Source organism: Heptranchias perlo, chromosome 5 (assembly GCF_035084215.1).
Source record: "Heptranchias perlo isolate sHepPer1 chromosome 5, sHepPer1.hap1, whole genome shotgun sequence".
Classification (NCBI taxonomy): Eukaryota; Metazoa; Chordata; class Chondrichthyes; order Hexanchiformes; family Hexanchidae; genus Heptranchias; species Heptranchias perlo.
In genome coordinates this window covers 11,773,032-11,791,926 of record NC_090329.1, presented here as the reverse complement: position 1 = coordinate 11,791,926, position 18,895 = coordinate 11,773,032, and the positions used below count along the sequence as shown (strand labels likewise).

The 18,895-nt window shown below is 42.9% G+C and overlaps 1 protein-coding gene across 1 annotated transcript in view; it reads left to right on the top strand.

Moving 5' to 3' along the window:
* myom2b (myomesin 2b) overlaps positions 1–17,430 on the top strand; it is a 154,830-nt gene extending 137,400 nt beyond the window's left edge. Inside the window, exons 39-40 of the mRNA XM_067984018.1 lie at positions 2,696–2,824; positions 16,585–17,430. Of these exons, the coding sequence (XP_067840119.1) occupies positions 2,696–2,821 (126 nt within the window). The 3' untranslated portion in view covers positions 2,822–2,824; positions 16,585–17,430. The remainder of the gene's footprint in view (positions 1–2,695; positions 2,825–16,584) is intronic.
* The last annotated feature ends 1,465 nt before the right edge of the window (positions 17,431–18,895 follow it).

Sequence of the window (18,895 nt, the reverse complement as noted above, 5' to 3'; positions counted from 1 at the left end):
GAGCTTGTTGAGTTCCTAAGCAGATTCTGAATGGACAGACTCGGAGTTTTATTCAGCATTTTATAATGGGTCACTGCAGAAGCGGAACGCAATCACATCAGCAATTGTGGAAGTGCACTAAACAATTTTAGTTCTTGGTGTCACATGTTAGATCAAAAGTTACCACCACAAGAGTTGGATGTTATAATGTGAGAACGGTGGCATTGAGTTCCTTATCCGTTCCAGGCCTTTTAGCAATATTATTTTTTATTCATTCATGGGATGTGGGTGTCACTGGCAAGGCCAGCATTTATTGCCCATCCATAATTGCCCTTGAGAAGGTGGTGGTGAGCCGCCTTCTTGAATCGCTGCAGTCCGTGTGGTGAAGGTTCTCCCATAGTGCTGTTAGGTAGGGAGCTTCAGGATTTTGACCCAGCAATGATGAAGGAACGGCGATGGATGCCCAGTTTTGAGCTGCTAGATCTGTTCTGAATCTATCCCATTTAGCACGGTGGTAATGCCACACAACACGTTGGATGGTGTCCTCAGTGTGAAAACAGGACATTGTCTCCACAAGGACTGTGCAGTGGTCTCTCCTACCAATACTGTCTGGGACAGATGCATCTGTGAGAGGTAGATTGGTGAGGACGAGGTCAAGTAGGTTTTTCCCTCGTGTTGGTTCGCTCATCACTTGCCGCAGGCCCAGTCTGGCAGCTATGTCCTTCAGGACTCAGCCACTCTTGGTGATGGACATTAAAGTCCCCCACCCAGAGTACATTCTGTGCCCTTGCTACCCCCAGTGCTTCTTAACATGGAGGAGGACTGATTCAAGGAGCGCAGTAGGTTTCCTTGCCCATGTTTGACCTGATGCCATGAGATTTCATAGGATCCGGAGTCAATGTTGAGGACTCCCAGAGCCACTCCCTCCTGACTGTATATCACTGTACCACCACCTCTGGTGGGTCTGTCCTGCCGGTGGGACAGGACATACCCAGGGATGGTGATGGAAGATTCTGGGACGTTGGTTGAAAGGTATGATTCTGTGAGTATGGTTATGTCAAGCTGTTGCTTGACTAGTCTGTGGGACAGATCTCCCAGTGAGGAGGACTTTGCAGGGTCGACTGGGCTTGGTTTGCCTTTGTCATGTCCGGTGTCTAGTGGTCCGTCTGTTTTTATGACTTTTTGTAGCGAGATTGTACAACTGAGTGGCTTGCTAGACCATTTCAGAGGGCGATTAAGAATCAACCACATTGCTGTGGGTTTGGAGTCACATTTCGGCCAGACCTGGTAAGGATGGTAGGTTTCCTTCCCTAAAGGACCAGATGAGTTTTTAACGACAATCCGATAGTTTCATGGCCACCATTACTGATACTAGTTTTTCTTTAATTCCGGATTTGAACTCATAACTCTGGATTATTTGTCCAGATCTCTGGATTACTAGTCCAGTAACATAACCACTATGCTACCGTACCCACCTGGCAACTCAATCTGAGCCTGCATAGACGCTGCTCCTCAGAGAGGTCCAGGAAGCTCAGCCTCGCTCTGTACACCCTCTGACGTGGGTAGTGCTTTTGCGACCTCAGCCCTTCCATTGGTCCCCTGTCTGCTCTTCTCCAGGTCCTGTGGTGCACCTCTGTCTTGTGTCCCTGCAACTCCCAGAACTGCACGCCGTGCCTGCCGCGGATGGTGATGTGCTGTGATGGAAAACTTAGCATTTCACTGCCCACCCGCCCCCAACCCACCCGTTCTTGGGGTTTTAAAACTTACCCCCATGTGGCAGAAGGCTATTTTAATTTGCACCACAGTTGGAAGTGTCGGCTAGTGTACAATCTCCATCAGCCTGTGCTCTAATACTGGTGTAATATAGAATTAGCTAGCTGTACCAAAAAATGAGCCAGATAAAATTGTATTTCACGACTTATATTTTGCTACTTTGGGATCTGCAATCTCTTCAAGTTGGATTGGTGAGAAAGCAAAGTTTAAACCCTTTTTCAATCTTTGCAAATATTAAGAAACTCCTGGTTGCTTTGAACTCTGAGTCATTCCTTCTGGGTAGTGTGGAGAGCTGGCAAAACTAAAGTTGGACAAGCAAATACAAATAATATAAGTACAAATAAATGATACATGAAGGTGGGTGCACACTCACCAAAAATAAAGAGGTAAGAATGTAAATCCTGCTGGGACTATGCTTTGTGCTTGCCGCAAAGACATCATGTTGAAGCTGTGATGTTACTAGCCTGAATTTGAACGGCTGTTTGCCCGTACTATTAGTACGATTTTAACACTTTACAAAGATAATAATAAATGGAAGAACAGCCAGTGCTTCCAAAATCATTAATGATTTTTCACCTCAAGGAGCAATTTTTTCTCTTTCCCCTCTTACAAGCCTAAACATTATTATTGATGACATCAGTGAACAAATATTTAATGGCTTTGTATGACAACCTCTGTCCTTTATTTTAGCAGAAGGATTAATTTGGTTATTTTAAAAGGTTTAGCATCTGACCCTTAGGATTAGCAGGCAAAGAAATATCATACAAAAACATTAAGCATTTGGCCACTAATATCGGCAAGGATAATTTCTTGGCTACTACTGCCTATTTTTCCCCTCTTATTGGTTCATCAGACTGAACTACTTGAAGGAACATTCCAATATTTTCACCACGGTATTGAATGTACTAAAGATAATGCTTTTGTTTATTTTGTTCTTTTACAGGTTATTGTTACAAGAGAACTTGCCAAATTTTGCATTACTGTGCATAAAATTGATGCACCTGCTGATTTAGGAGCACTAAAGGCCACAGACAGTAAAATAGTGCAGACAAAGCAAGACTTGCATTAAGAGGTAAGTCCTTAACATCTGAGTAATTTACTACAGGCAGCACCTGAGCAAATGTTACGCTTAAATTAAACATTTAGGTACAGATACGAAACACTGTGGGACTGAAGTCATTATGTGCGATACTAGTAATGAAGGTGTTAATTAATTTGTATTAAATTCTTCTGTCTGCTACTTTAACAAAGGCATTCATCCATTAAAATAAAGGCCTTAGTTAAAATAGCAAACAAAAGGATTTCATATGAATGCATTAATGCTTTCATGATTTTAGCTCATATGTTTTCATGCTTCATTTATGTTAACTGTTCCACTCTTTTTAAGATTTTCTAAACAAAAAGATATTGTGCTGCCAGCATGCTGCTACCTTCTGCCACCGCTGTTCTCTTCCTGTCAGTTTGGAGGTCCTCAAAAAATATCAACCCCCCACCCTTCCTATTGGGGAATACTTAGCCCCAATCTATAGTTCCCTTGCTAGACTGTCTAAGACCAAGAACTTCCCAAAAAGGACAGAGGGGGGAGAACTGTAGGCACAGTCACATCTTACAACCCCATACACCACCTTTTTGTCACTTGTCTGCCACCTTTATTTTTTTTAAAGTCTTTATCATGTAATGTTGACAATAAATAGCGATCTATAGAAATGCAATTTCTCTCTGTATTTCATCTTCTGAGCATTTAGCATCTTCCATGCTGCAGGAACTGCGGTGACACTGAGTGCATTGTAAAAAACGATTTCCTTGAATACTGGGACACTGGGTACAAATGCTCTACTGTCAGTCGGTTCTTATTGTTCACTCACAAAAATCGATGCTTTATTACTTATCATACCCAGAACCCAAAGTAGTTATAAGCTGCAACAGAACATCCGTCTCACTTCATCTAAGGTCCCAAAGGCAAACCCTCAAAGTTTTACAGAATAGTAAGTCCAACATTCACATGGCTGAGCCATAACCTGGAACAATTGACCACTTGCATGTTCCTGGCCTCACTCAACAGGAGTGAACATACCAGGAAATCACGGGCGTGTAGCCAATGGTTTTCCATCCAAAAAATGGACAGAAAATCGTGGGCCGCAGGCAGGCAATTTCCTGCTATGTGCACCCACTGGCTTAGGCTTCGTACAAGGGCCATGTAGACATCCCCTCTCATTTACACAGGGGGCTCTTTTTCTGCCAGCAGTTTCAGTTATTTGCAGCATTTATAGCTCAAAACTTCTCCATTGGAAACCATCACTTCCTGTTATACAATTGCCCTTTAAGGAGTGATGATCTAAAGTTGATGATATTGAGGATTCCTGATAAGCACAGAGTGAGTGTTCCAAAAATGTTAGGGGTAATTCCACAACCGCAGGCTCCGAACGGAGAAGCTGCACTCCCTGCATGCACGGCTCCCAGTTGGAAGCACAGCATCTTGCAATTACCAGTTATGTTTAGGTCAGGGTTAAGCTGTAGGTAAAGACAATGGGGTTGAAAATCTATGCCCGTTCTGGCATATGCTTGCTGTAACTTTGGCAGGAGTCCGCTGGAAAGGACGGAAACTAGGCTGAGAACTCGATATGCAGACTCCCGACCTTACACTCCAGTTTCTGGATGGCCCTGTGAGGCGGAGCCTTTGCCTGCCCCAAACAAGATTACTGATGTAAAGGGGACAGGGCCATGGGGCAGGTGCTTCCTGCATCCCTCTGATGGATGTTAGGGAATATATATATATATATATATATATATATTCTTGGCAGCAGATCGTCTGGTAAAAGAAGGAGTAATGGTGGTCTCCGTGGCAGATGTGAGTCCAGGGATCGTGGCCTGGGATCCTGGTGATCTGGCCGGGAATTTTTTTTTAAAGTTTTAAGACGGTCTCCTTAAAGAGGCCAGAAAGTCCAGCATGTGCTCGGGCTGGAAGGGGGAAGCTGACACCGTGCCCCCAATCCCTGGGCACTTAAGCTGATCTTCCTGGCTTCTTCAGCAGTGGAGGAGACACCCCAGATGAGTTACATGGCCATGTAAATTGCGAGACATCCCCTGACCCCACGAACATTGACAGGGTCAGCGGCAGACGTCGGGGGCACTTTTGCCAAGATGCGCCACCCCACTGATTTTTGGGTCCAATCAGTTTGCATACCTATTTGCCAAAACCCATTTAATTGTTCATTCATCAATTCACTCGAAACCTAAACAACAGACTACACTTAACACTAACATATATAAAATTCAACCAAAACCATTTGGCAGCTTCTCCAGTGAATTTGTTGGCAGGTGCATTGTATAATGGTGAACTGAGCCACAAGGGCCAGGAAAGTCCGAGTTTCAATCCAAGTATGTCCGGAGGGGAAAAATCAGTCGGGATTCCCAGTCCTGACCACTGTCGCGGGACCCCTGCTGGGGTGCACGTGTGGACATGGGGTCAACACAGGATCAGGTTCAGCTGTGATGCCACCATTGAGTTGAATAACTTAGTAACACTCAGGAGTCGAAATTCTATGGATCCGTTTGAGGGAGCAGAAGTTTAGTGGAGTGAGACTTTCACTTGCTCTTTCGCCAAAAAGAGGAGTGAAATTGGTATGAATTTTTTTTTTAAATGTGATGTTGCTTGCTAATGCTCATTAAGGCCTTCTTAATGAACATTCAGAAATAAATGCAGTTTTCCACAAGATGAAATAAAAGTGCCCAAATTGAAATCACCTTACTCACTCAGCTCGATCTAATTCAACAATGGAGAACAACAATGTTTGCCGTACTATCAGTTCAACGTGGATTCTGCTGCGATTGTCACATTGGTGTTACCATGTAGCTTCAAACGAAGGCTAAACATTCATCCCACCAACTACCATCGGAGTTCTAAACAGTCACTTTAAACAACTGGGCAGTGCTTGACTTGAGGCACTGTAACATTTTGGAGTACATAAAAACATAAGAAATAGGAGCAGGAGTAGGCCATATAGCCCCTCGACCCTGCTCCGCCATTCAATCAGATCATGGCTGATCTTCGACCTCAACTCCACGTTCCCGCCCAATCTCCATATCCCTCGATTCCCCTAGAGTCCAAAAGTCTATCTATCTCAGCCTTGAATATATTCAATGACTCAGCATCCACAGCCCTCTGGGGGAGAGAATTCCAAAGATTCACAACCCTCTGAGTGGAGAAATTCCTCCTCATCTCAGTCTTGAATGGCCGACCCCTTATTCAGCAACTATGGCCCTTGTGCTAGACTCTCTAGCTAGGGGAAACAATCTCTCAGCATCTAATATTGCTGCAGGAGTTCCTCAGGGCAGTGTCCTAGGCCCAACCATCTTCAGCTGCTTCATCAATGATCTTCCCTCCGTCGTAAGGTCAGAAATGGGGATGTTCGCTGATGATTGCACAGTGTTCAGTTCCATTCGCAACCCTTCAATAATGAAGCAGTCCGAGCCCGCATGCAGCAAGACCTGGACAACATCCAGGCTTGGGCTCATAAGTGGCAAGTAACATTTGCGCCAGACAAGTGCCAGGCAATGACCATCTCCAACAAGAGAGAGTCTAACCACCTCCCCTTGACATTCAACAGCATTACTATCACCGAATCCCCCACCATCAACATCCTGGGGGTCACCATTGACCTGAAACTTAACTGGACCAGCCATATAAATACTGTGGCTACAAGAGCAGGTCAGAGGCTGGGTATTCTGCGGCGAGTGACTCACCTCCTGACTCCCCAAAGCCTTTCCACCATCTACAAGGCACAAGTCAGGAGTGTGATGGAATACTCTCCACTTGCTTGGATGAGTGCAGCTCCAACAACACTCAAGAAGCTCGACACCATCCAGGACAAAGCAGCCCGCTTGATTGGCACCCCATCCACCACCCTAAACATTCGCTCCCTTCACCACCGGCGCACTGTGGCTGCAGTGTGTACCATCCACAGGATGCACTGCAGCAACTCGCCAAGGTTTCTTCGACAGCACCTCCCAAACCCGCGACCTCTACCACCCAGAAGGACAAGAGCAGCAGGCACATGGGAACAACACCACCTGCACGTTCCCCTCCAAGTCACACACCATCCCGACTTGGAAATATATCGCCGTTCCTTCATCGTCGCTGGGTCAAAATCCTGGAACTCCCTTCCTAATAGCACTGTGGGAGAACCTTCACCACACGGACTGCAGCGGTTCAAGAAGGTGGCTCACCACCACCTTCTCAAGGGCAATTAGGTATGGGCAATAAATGCCGGCCTCGCCAGCGACGCCCACATCCCATGAACGAATTTTTAAAAATGTCATGTCCCCTCATAATCTGATATGTTTCAATGTGATCACCTTTCATTCTTTTAAACTCCAGAGAGTATAGGCCCATTCTAGTCAACCTCTCTTCATAGAACAACCCTCTCATCCCAGGAATTAATCTAGTGGACCTTTGTTTTACCACCTCCAAGTCAAGTATATCCTTCCTTAGATAAGGAGACCAAAACTGTCCGCAGTACTCCAGGTGTGGTCTCACTAAAGCCCTGTACAACAGTAGTAAGACTTCCTTACTCTTGTATTCAAACCCCCTTGCAATAAAGGCCAACATACCATTTGCTTTCCTATCTGCTTGCTGTACCTGCAAAATAACTTTTCGTGTTTCTTGTATGAGGACACCCAAGTCTCTCTGTAAACAATTTTACAACACCAAGTTATAGTCCAGCAATTTTATTTTAAATTCACAACATTCACCTGAGGAAGGAGGAAGCCTCCGAAAGCTTGTGAATTTAAAATAAAATTGCTGGACTATAACTTGGTGTTGTAAAATTGTTTACAATTGTCAACCCCAGTCCATCACCGGCATCTCCACATCATCTCTGAACACCAACATTTAATAGTTTCCCACCATTTAAACAATATTCTGTTTTTCTATTCTTCCTACCAAAGTGAATAACTTCACATTTCCCCACATTGTACTCCATCTGCCATCTTCTTGCCCACTCACTTAATCTGTCTATATCCCTTTGCAGTCTCTTTGTGTCCTCCTCACAGCTTGCTTTGCCACCTAGCTTTATATCATCAGCAAACTTGGATATATTACACTCGGTCCCTTCATCAATGTCATTAATGTAGAATGTAAATAGCTGAGGCCCAAGCACTGATCCTTGCGGCACCCCACTAGTTACAACCTGCCAACCTGAGAATGACCCCTTTATTCCTACTCTCTGTTTTCTGTCCTTCAGCCAATCCTCTATCCATGCTAATATATTACCCACAACCCCATGAGCCCTTATCTTGTGTAACAACCTTTTATGTGGCACCTTATCGAATGCCTTTTTCAAAATCCAAATATACGACATCCACTGGTTCCCCTTTATCTACCCTGCTAGTTACATCCTCAAAAAACTCTAATAAATTTGTCAAACATGATTTCATAAAACCATGTTGACTCTGCCCAATCATATTATGATTTTCTAAGTGCCCTGTCACCACTTCCTTAATAATGGTTTCCAGCATTTTCCCTGACTGATGTCAGACTAACTGGCCTGTAGTTCCCTGTTTTCTCTCTCCCTCCATTCTTGAATAGTGAGGTAACATTTGCTACCTTCCAATGCACTGGGACCATTCTAAAATCTAGGGAATTTTGGAAGGTCATAACCAATGCGTCCACTATTTCTGCAGCGAACTCTTTCAGAACCCTCGAATGTGGGCCATCAGGGGATTTGTTGGCTTTTAGTCCTATTAGTTAGACCATCTAATTGACTCTGCTTAATCATATTATGATTTTCTTAGTGCCCTATTACCACTTCCTTAATAATGGATTCCAGTATTTTCCCGACAACCGATGTTTTTTTTATTCGTTCATGGGATGTGGGCGTCGCTGGCGAGGCCGGAATTTATTGCCCATCCCTAATTGCCCTTGAGAAGGTGGTGGTGAGCCGCCTTCTTGAACCACTGCAGTCCGTGTGGTGAAGGTTCTCCCACAGTGCTGTTAGGAAGGGAGTTCCAGGATTTTGACCCAGTGACGATGAAGGAACGGCGATATATTTCCAAGTCAGGATGGTGTGTGACTTGGAGGGGAACGTGCAGGTGGTGTTGTTCCCATGTGCCTGCTGCCCTTGTCCTTCTAGGTGATAGAGGTCTTGTCTTTTGCACTCACGTGCTAGACTCTGCCATCATTGAGGATGGGGATGTTTACAGAGCCTCCTCCTCCGACAATTGTTTAATTGTCCACCACCATTCACGACTGGATGTGGCAGGACTGCAGAGCTTTGATCTGATCCGTTGGTTGTGGAATCACTTAGCTTTGTCTATAGCATGTTGCTTCCGCTGTTTAGCATGCATGTAGTCCTGTGTTGTAGCTTCACCAGGTTGGCACCTCATTTTTAGGTAAGCTCCTGGCATGCTCTTCTACACTCCTCATTGAAACAGGGTTGATCCCCTGGCTTGTTGGTGATGGTAGAGTGAGGAATATACCGGGCCATGAAGTTACAGATAGTGCTGGAATACAATTCTGCTGCTGCTGATGGCCCACAGCGCCTCATGGATGCCCAGTTTTGAGCTGCTAGTTCTGTTCCATTTAGCATGGTGGTAGTGCCACACAACACGATGGACGGTGTCCTCAGTGTGAAGCCGGGACTTCGTCTCCACGAGAACTGTGCAGTGGTCACTCCTACCAATACTGTCATGGACAGATGCATTTGCAATGGGTAGATTGGTGAGGACGAGTTCAAGTAGGTTTTTCCCTCATGTTGGTTCGCTCGCCACCTGCCGCAGGCCCAATCTGGCAGCTATGTCCTTCAGGACTCGGCCAGCTCGGTCAGTAGTGGTGCTACCGAGCCATTCTTGGTGATGGACATTGAAGTCCCCCACCCAGAGTACATTCTGTGCCCTTAAATGTTAGGTTTCAGGCTAACTGGCTTGTTGTTCCCTGTTTTCTCTCTCCCTCCCTTCTTGAATAGCAGGGTAACATTTGCTACCTTCCAATCCACTGAGACCTTTCCAGAATCTAGAGAATTTTGGAATTTTTACCTATTTGGCGTGGAAGGGATTTTGTTTTAAGTTCTGTTTTGACACTGATATGAAGTTAGATTCAGCTTATGAAGGGCTAATTCCCAAGGCTGAAGCTTTCCTTTTTGACATTAAAAAAACTATCATCACTGGACAATAAATAGGTCGCTGGGAAGGTTAATGTGTTATCCTGAAAGGAAATGGGACAGCAATTAAACTTACTTCTGCATATTGCATCAGCGTTGAGATAATGAGATGTCATTGAGCACTTCCCAGAGCAATTCATACCCTGATATTAGATTGGATTATCATTCAATACAACTACCAGGAGGTGCTCTAGTTGAATAGACAATTCTGGTCTTACAAGCTTCCACATCAAGGAGGCGGCTCCGCAAATCAATCCTCATCACCCAGAATTTGATATAAAATGAAAACACTATAAGAAAACAACATATTGGAGACCCTTCACCACATGGACTGCAGCGGTTCAAGAAGGCGGCTCACCACCACCTTCTCAAGGGCAATTAGGGATGGGCAATAAATGCCGGCCTCGCCAGCGACGCCCACATCCCATGAACGAATAAAAAAGAAAAAAATATGGAATTAAAAGTCTAGCACATGCCTGTCACACATGAAAGTGTGTGTGCACAGGTATCACACCTCAAAGTGCCATTTGTCTGTGGGGCCCAAAAATTAACGATTGGCTGAAATGAATACATCAGTTAAGTTGCCATCAAATGTCTGTTTGACTAAACGCGAGTGACTTGAAATCAGTTCAGTTTCGTTAGAAGGCACCAATGAAGAATAAGTAAGCATCAGAAAACTGATCAATCAAATCACTCAATTTTTTTCCCCCAAAGTTACTGATTCCAGACAAGTAGCAGAAACTGACAAATCAAGTTGCTTTAAAAAAAATTGTGAACTTGGCTTGAGGAACCATACTGGTTTTTCATCTACCTGAAAACATAACCATGTAAGTAACAACTACAAGACAAAATAGTACATAAATAAATTGAACAATTCAGAGTAAAATGCTTATTCTTATTCATTAGGGTGGAGCCCATGCTTCAAGTGAGGAGCGGTGGTCATAGAGGAACTTATTGCAGCAAAATGTTGGTGCACAGCCTGTAACTTTCTACCTGATCATTTTAGTGCACCTATGATTTCCTACAACACAGTCCCTGTGCGTGGTGCTCTCCATGGGAGCACAGACTCAGCTCGCTAGAGTTGCATGTACATGTAGAGTTATACATCCCTGGAAAAAGTTATCTTGTAGAAGCCACCAGCCTAGGTCTCAACTGAGGTACTTGCCTGGAGCTTCAATTATGGAGTTGGGCTTTGTTGGGTATTATTTTTCTGTGGATACTTGGTGTCCTCCCAATTCAAACCCCATTCCAGGACTTGAGCACATAATCTAGGCTGACACTTCAGTGCAGTACTGTGGGAGGGCTGCGTTGTCAGAGGTGGCATCTTGCAGATGAGATGTTAAAGCAAAGTGCTGCCTGCCTGTTCAGGTGGACATGAAAGATCCCACGGCACTAGTTGAAGAAGAGCAGGGGAGTGCTCCTGGTGTCCTGGCCAACATTTATCTCTCAACCAACATCACCAAAAAAAAAAACAAGTAATAGAATCATTTATTGCATTGCTGTCAGTGGGACCTTGCTGTGCACAAAGTGGCTGCCACTTTTCCCATAAAACAATCACTAAACTTCAAAAGTAATTAAATGGCTGAACAGCACTTTGGGATATCCTGAGGATGTGAATGATACTATTTAAATGCAAATTCTTTCTTTCTTACATAACAATCACACCAAAGCCCTACCCTCTTCATTGAGCCCAATAAAGAGCTGGGTAGCACATAAGGCACAAGATTTTCTTTTAATCATTGACAGCAAGACTGGCTGTTTAGTGGGCATGCAGGACCTACTGGTTGTAACTTCTGCCCCCTCCACTCTGGATGAATCAAAGCCAATATTCGAAGCAGTGAAGGTAATTGTCAATTTTTTTTGTCTTTGCATAGAAACAGCAAAATAGGGTAAAGCATAAACTTTTCACTTTACCTAAGGTAATTTTGACAAGAAATATTGATACAGTTACCTACCTACATACAGCACCAAGTCCCATTCACCCCCCATCAGCCCTGTGCTCGCTGACCTACATTGGCTGCCGGTCCGGGAGCGCCTCGATTTTAAAGTTCTCAGCCTTGATTTCAAATCCCTCCATGGCCTCGCCCCTCCCTATCTCTGTCACCTCCTCCAGCCCTACAACCCTCTGAGATCTCTGCGCTCCTCCAATTCTGGCCTCTTGCACATCCCCAATTTTCATCGCTCCACCATTGGCAGCCGTGCCTTCCGCTGCCTAGGCCCTAAGCTCTGGAACTCCCTCCCTAAACCTCTCCGCCTCTCTACCTCTCTCTCTCTCCCTTTAAGACACTCCTCAAAACCTACCTCTTTGACCAAGCTTTTGGTCACCTGCTCTAATATCTCCTTATGTGGCTCGGTGTCAAATTTTGTTTGAAAATCGCTCCAGTGAAGCGCCTTGGGACGTTTTACTACGTTAAAGGCGTTACATAAATGTAAGTTATTGTTGTTTGTCTATATTTTATTTTGCATGTGCATCCTTCCCCTATTTGCAGTTTCCACTTTTAACAATATAACTTCTAACTAACCTTGAGGAACATCGTGGAGGGCTAGTATGAAATTTTGATTCTAATAATGCTCAACTGTATTACATTTTTGAGATGGCAGTGCCTGCGAGTCATGAGGTCAGGCTGGCTCATGGTATAATGATATAACCATCATAAATCACTTTTGAGCATTTGAGGCCTTGATTTCTTGTTTTAACATGTCACGTTGCAGTCACCGTCCAAAAATGGAAGTAGATTTGAATTTTTCATTTTCTTTCCAGTTCAGCTATGGCCCATATACTCTCAAATTTATTCTCAAATGTTGCAATATGTTTTCACAGGATTTCATCTCATTAAAAAAAAACGATGGAAATCTTTTGTTTTTAATAGTTTTTATAAAACAAAATCACTATTAAAATGTTTACATGTACACAAACTGTCAAAGGCACTAAAATTAAACTGTGATATTAATCACAAGCACTTTAACATATTTCTATGGAATTCCTCTATAATGTTGTCATTTAAATAATGTTGATGACAAAATGCACAGCACAATTTCAGCTCCAGAAAGTGACATTTTATCCATGTTATGCAGCATTAAAAATATTTATGGAATTTTTTAATAGCTCCCAGGAAAATGCAGATTTAGTGCACTTTATTATCTATATTGTTCTTTTGTGAATGTCTGATTATGTGATTCGTTTTTTAATTCATGCGGGAATATGGGAATCATTGCCAAGGCCAGCATTTATTGCCCATCCCCTAATTGCCCTTGAGAAGGTGGTGGTGAGCCGCCTTCTTGAACCGCTGCAGTCCGTGTGGTGAAGGTTCTCCCACAGTGCTGTTAGGTAGGGAGTTCCAGGATTTTGACACAGCGACGATGAAGGAACGGCGATATATTTCCATGTCGGGATGGTGTGTGACTTGGAGGGGAACGTGCAGGTGGTGTTGTTCCCATGTACCTGCTGCCCTTGTCCTTCTAGGTGGTGGAGGTCGCGGGTTTGGGAGGTGCTGTCGAAGAAGCCTTGGCGAGTTGCTGCAGTGCATCCTGCAGATGGTACACACTGCAGCCACAGTGTGCCGGTGGTGAAGGGAGTGAATGTTTAGTTTGGTGGATGGGGTGCCAATCAAGCGGGCTGCTTTGTCCTGGATGGTGTTGAGCTTCCTGAGTGTTGTTTCAGCTGCACCCATCCAGGCAAGTGGAGAGTATTCCATCACACTCCTGACTTGTGCCTTGTAGATGGTGGAAAGGCTTTGGGGAGTCAGGAGGTGAGTCACTCGCCACAGAATACCCAGTCTCTGACCTGCTCCAGTAGCCATGGCAGCTGTTGGTCAGAGCTCACAATCACATTCCACCAAACAAAACAGCCTTTACTCAACAAAATTGGAAGTCAGTTGAAATGGGAGGGGGTGGTTTTTCTCTTCTGCATAGATCAGGCAGGGGTGGGAGAGGAGGGAACATGCACTCAGCCTGTCTGTCGATGTCGGTGGGAGGCCCAATCAATCAAAATACTGGTGGTGAGCTGCCAGCACTGATCACGCTGCCTATAGGCAGCTTGTCATTAAGGAGGACGGGAAATCTGGCAGGTCTGCCGCTTCTTAAAGCCAGCCTGCTGCTCTTAAAGGGGAGGTGGAGTGTTCAGTGATGGTGAACGGACAGAACGTTACTTAGGCCACAGGCAGAATGATGGTGGCCAGGACAGCCTGATTTTCAGATACTGCCTTGGAGGTCCTGATGAAACAAGTGAGGTCCTCTTTGCTTCAGATCGGCAACAGGTGCCCCGGTAAATTAGTCAGCAGCAGTGAAGAGAGCTGGCCGGGCGGGCCAATGCACAGAGCGTAACTCCAATGACCTGCTCCAAACACTTAAAGAACACTTTAATTGTAAAAGTAGGAAAAATAACCCATGAAATCTGAAATTAAATCATAAATGTTGAAGATCTACAGCAGATTAGCAGAAGTGAAGAGAGAAAAATTAACCTATCTTTCTCTTTCAGTTGCTGGCTGAACTGAGCTATGCATTTTCAGCATTCCCTATTTTTAATTTCTGTGATTAATCTACCCATTCCAGTTATAATAAGTGCAATTTTAATATTGTTTGCACTAAAATTGTTTACCGTGAAACTCTGCGTTGAACCATGCAATTGACTATGCAAATTATATGCAAATGAGGCACACAGCGCTAAGCGAGGCTAAGAGTACCATTTACAGGATTGTATCATTAACAAAGGAAAGGCTCTATTCAGGCATTACAAAGCAATCTCTCTTTTGATTTTTTTTTGTACAATGGCCACGCATTATTTGAAGGGCACGTCTGTTTCTAGTTTGAAAAATAACTCAAAGAGCCCACTTTTTTGTAGGGCCATAATTTCCTGTGGTAGGGCATCTAACAGCATCTGTAAACTTGCCCTTGCACATTTAGGTTTTTTAATTTTTTGCTGAAAGTGTGAGCTGATAACGTCGCAGCGAGGGAAACAGGGCATCTGGGACCTGGGTGAACAGGGCAAGTAACTGTGTATCTCCTCAATCAATCAGATTAAAGGATTGTGAAATAAACAGCGCAAGGACTGAGAAGGAAGTGTAAATTAGAGTGAGTGAATTCAATGTCAAATCAGGTAGACAAAGAAAAATAGAGAGGGAAAGAGTGGATTAAGAGAGAGCGAGAAAAGAGACAGAAAGGAAAAGCTTAAAAAAATAATATTTTAAATTTGACATTTTTAAAATCTCCAACAATAATTAAAACCTGAAGGAATGAGACTCTACACTTGTAATAGCTAATTTTTAGTGCCAGAGAGGTTGATTGGCAGTAATTATCACTTATCACATCATTAAACGGGTACTTACACTTGAAATGACTTGACTTAACTTTCTGTGGAGAGTTTCGTTCATATCTACCGCGCAGATACAGTAACTTCACGCCGTTCAATGCATTTCAATGGTGAGGCTAATGGGGCTCACCGTTATTTATGTGCAAATGGTACAGCAACTTCAGGCGAGGGGCAGATGCATGGTTAAACATGAAGATACTGTTTTCGTGAAGCTAATAGCGGAGCAGCGCAACTCCGACAGCAACTTTTGGATATTTGCGTTTAACCGCGCATCTGCCCCTCGCCTGAAGTTGCTGTACCATTTGTGCATAAATAACGGCCAGTGCCATTAACCTCCCCGTTACTTTGACAGCAAATTCTGGCCTATTACCTTTTGCAAAAGTGTCTTTGTAGTTGGACTTATCTTGCCGTTGCTCAGCGTGTGACCATAGGTTTATATTAAGTTGCTCTTTGCACCACGCGTGGCTCCAGTGCAAATTTGAGGTAGGGTTTTGTCTGACTAACCACTTCAAACATTTCGATAACAACTGACAAACAACCACCATAATTCATACAACAATTAGCTTATACTTAAAATTCACCACTAATTAACAGCTGCAATACCAATATAAATTTTGTTATAGTTTATCAAAAGATAATTTTATAGTTTACATTATGGCATTTTAAATTAATTATAAAAAAATACGTAACTTATCAATATTTTGCTTAAAATGGAAGTGTCTGATGAAAAATGATGCTCACTTACCATATTTTTAAAAAATTGAGTTTAAGTCAAAAGAAAGTTAAAGATGTACAAGATACAAATAATTCAGTTCCTGACTGATGAGAACACCAATATTACTGCTACCTTCCTTATCTTGTGGAATGATTGCAACAATACATGTTCGCCTTTCTGACGGATGAGACGTTAAACCGAGGCCCCATCTGCCCTCTGCACTATTTCAAAGAAGAGCAGAGGAGTCGTCCCTGGTGTCCTGGCCAATGTTTATCCCTCAACCAACATCACTAAAACAGATTATCTGGTCATTATCAAATTGCTGTTTGTGGGACCTTGCAGTGAGCAAATTGGCTGCTGCGTTTCCTACATTACAACAGTGACTACACTTCAAAAAGTACTTCATTGGCTGTAAAGCACTTTGGGACATCCTGAGGTTGTGAAAGGTGCTATATAAATGTAAGTCTTCTTTTTCTCCCTCACTCACATCCGACACGGGCACTTTTTCTCGCTTTGCTCTAACAGGTCACATTAACTTTCAAGATATTCAAAATGTCATTATCAGTCCTGTTTAAGTCTGTGATATTTACTATAGCATCCAGTGAAGTGATACCTGGCTGTCAGAAAGATAATAATTATCTTTTCTCCCACAGTGTTTTTCAATATTTAACATGCTGACAAAGCATACTGAGGGCATGAATGAAGAGAAGCCAAATGTGGAGAGAATGTTTAAGCAATATCCCACTCTCGCATTGGTCAATGCTACACATGGAGATTAATACAACGTATAATTTTGATGATAAAGATTATGAAATTTGTTTTTGACATAATTAGGTTTTAGTTAGAGAAGTTATTTCAGTCATTGCATTGACCTAAAGAGTAATTATAAAGTTCACCATCAAATTACAAGTTTATAGTAAAGATGATATATTTGTATTTACTAAGAAATTCAAGAAAACATCTGGAATCCTGACGTTATCTGTTCACTGTCATTTTGCAGCTCCATGACTTGACTTTAAACTATTAGATCACCTATGCAAATCAGCTCAGCATCAATCCAGAAATGAAAGTAAAAATACACTGCTGCACTTAACACAGATATGTTGTTGTTGATATATAAATGAGGTTGGTTTCAGAATAGAATGAATGTCAGTGGATAAGCGAAGCTCTAAACAAAAAAATGATGACATACTCATCTGTATGTCCGCCTCCTTAAAATACAGAATAAAGAGAGATAAATTGCTGATGCTGGAAATCGAAAAGAAAAACAGAAAATGCTGAAATTACACAGCAGGATCCACCAGAAGCTGTAAAGAGACAGTAAACATTTCAAATCTACGCCCAAATTGTTAACCGGTCTTCTCTTGCTACAGATGCTGTTAGGCCTGCTGTGTTTATCCAATATTTTCTGTTTTTGCGTCAGTATAAGTAGGTTGGAAATGTGAGAGGGCACATTAGGATGTACTGGGTTTGTGACATTAAAAGGGTTATTTTACAAATTTGTACTCCCCATCGTTTTCTATCCATTAATTTTAAAGAAAGGAAAATCCTATGCAGCCAGCACTCAAATTCCTGATATGTGCTCCTAGCAGGTGAAGCTCATTGCCAAGAATATAAAGTTACCTCTTAAAGGGGCATTCACAATAGGCAACTGACATCAGAGGTGCAAAATTATCCAAATATAATCTTCAAGATTCAAGGTTAAAAAATCCAGTTTACAGTGGTACAATTTTTTTTAGAAACTAAAGAGAAATAATAAGGAGATAATCGATAAGTTTCTATTAATGATTGTAGCAACTCACTGTTTAAAAGGAAATGTTTAATATTTGGTACATACTTGCTTTAAATGTTGTGTGAGGATTGTGAGACTTCAGTAAGCAGTGAGAAAGAATTTAGGTTCGCAAAGCTCACTCAGAATCAAAGGCTGCTCGACTTGCATATGAGGGGAAACAGCGGTGCATTGAATCCTTCCACTTCTGTAGCCTGGGTTTAGATTCAATCCACATTGATAAGATGGGCCTCTATTCCCCGGTCGGATAAATGTGAGTGCGCTGTAGAAAACTGCCCATAATCCAGAAGTAACTGGGATCAAACCAGCAACATTACCCAGAGAGGTCACAAGGATATCTGTTTTTGGAAAAAGTCACATTAGTTCAGTGAGGGGTGTGGTGGTGTTTCTCTGAGGTTGGGCTGATATGCATTTTTGAGAAAAGTGTCAGTCTTCATCTGGTCTTTGCTATGCTAACATTGTCAAAAGTGCAAAAATGTTCCATTGGCCGACGTGGTATCTGTCAACACGAAGAGCATAAAAATTACAACAAATTAAAAATAAAATAACGGCAGCCTTTCGTGATGTTATAACTTTTGGTTTTGACTCATCTCAGGCCAGGAGTGGTCAGATGGAAAATAAAGCACTATCAACTCTTTTCTAACAATTTACCGCCAACTTCAGAAGAGCCCCAATAATTTTTCGGATACCATCCATTTTTGTGGCCTAAGTGAGTTGGCCAATTTACTGTCAAAATTGGTATTAAATAACAGGTAGACTTGTGCTGGGGGCCAATGCCATCTAGGAACTGCATTGAAGCTGACCAGATTCATTTATACTCTCAGAAGAAACTTATACCCCCCGTCTGGTGTGGATGTGATCCCAGGTCCTAGTTTGAAAGGACAACGTGCTAATTTACTGCAGCACCCAATCTCCACAAGGTTAAAACATTTGGGAATTAAATGGATACACAGCTTTGTGTTTCAAGACAGGCCGAAACATCACAATAATCTGCAAACAAAGAGCTACTCCAAACACAGACTGTAATATAATTGATAATCAGGGTCTACCATTCAGAGGCAAACCGCATGAAGATCTTGATTAGGCGGCTTCTGGCTGCTTGAAAGAGAAACGCATATTGTGTGGTGTCTGGAGCTGAACAGGACTGTATGCTGAAGGAATAAAAAAGGGCCATA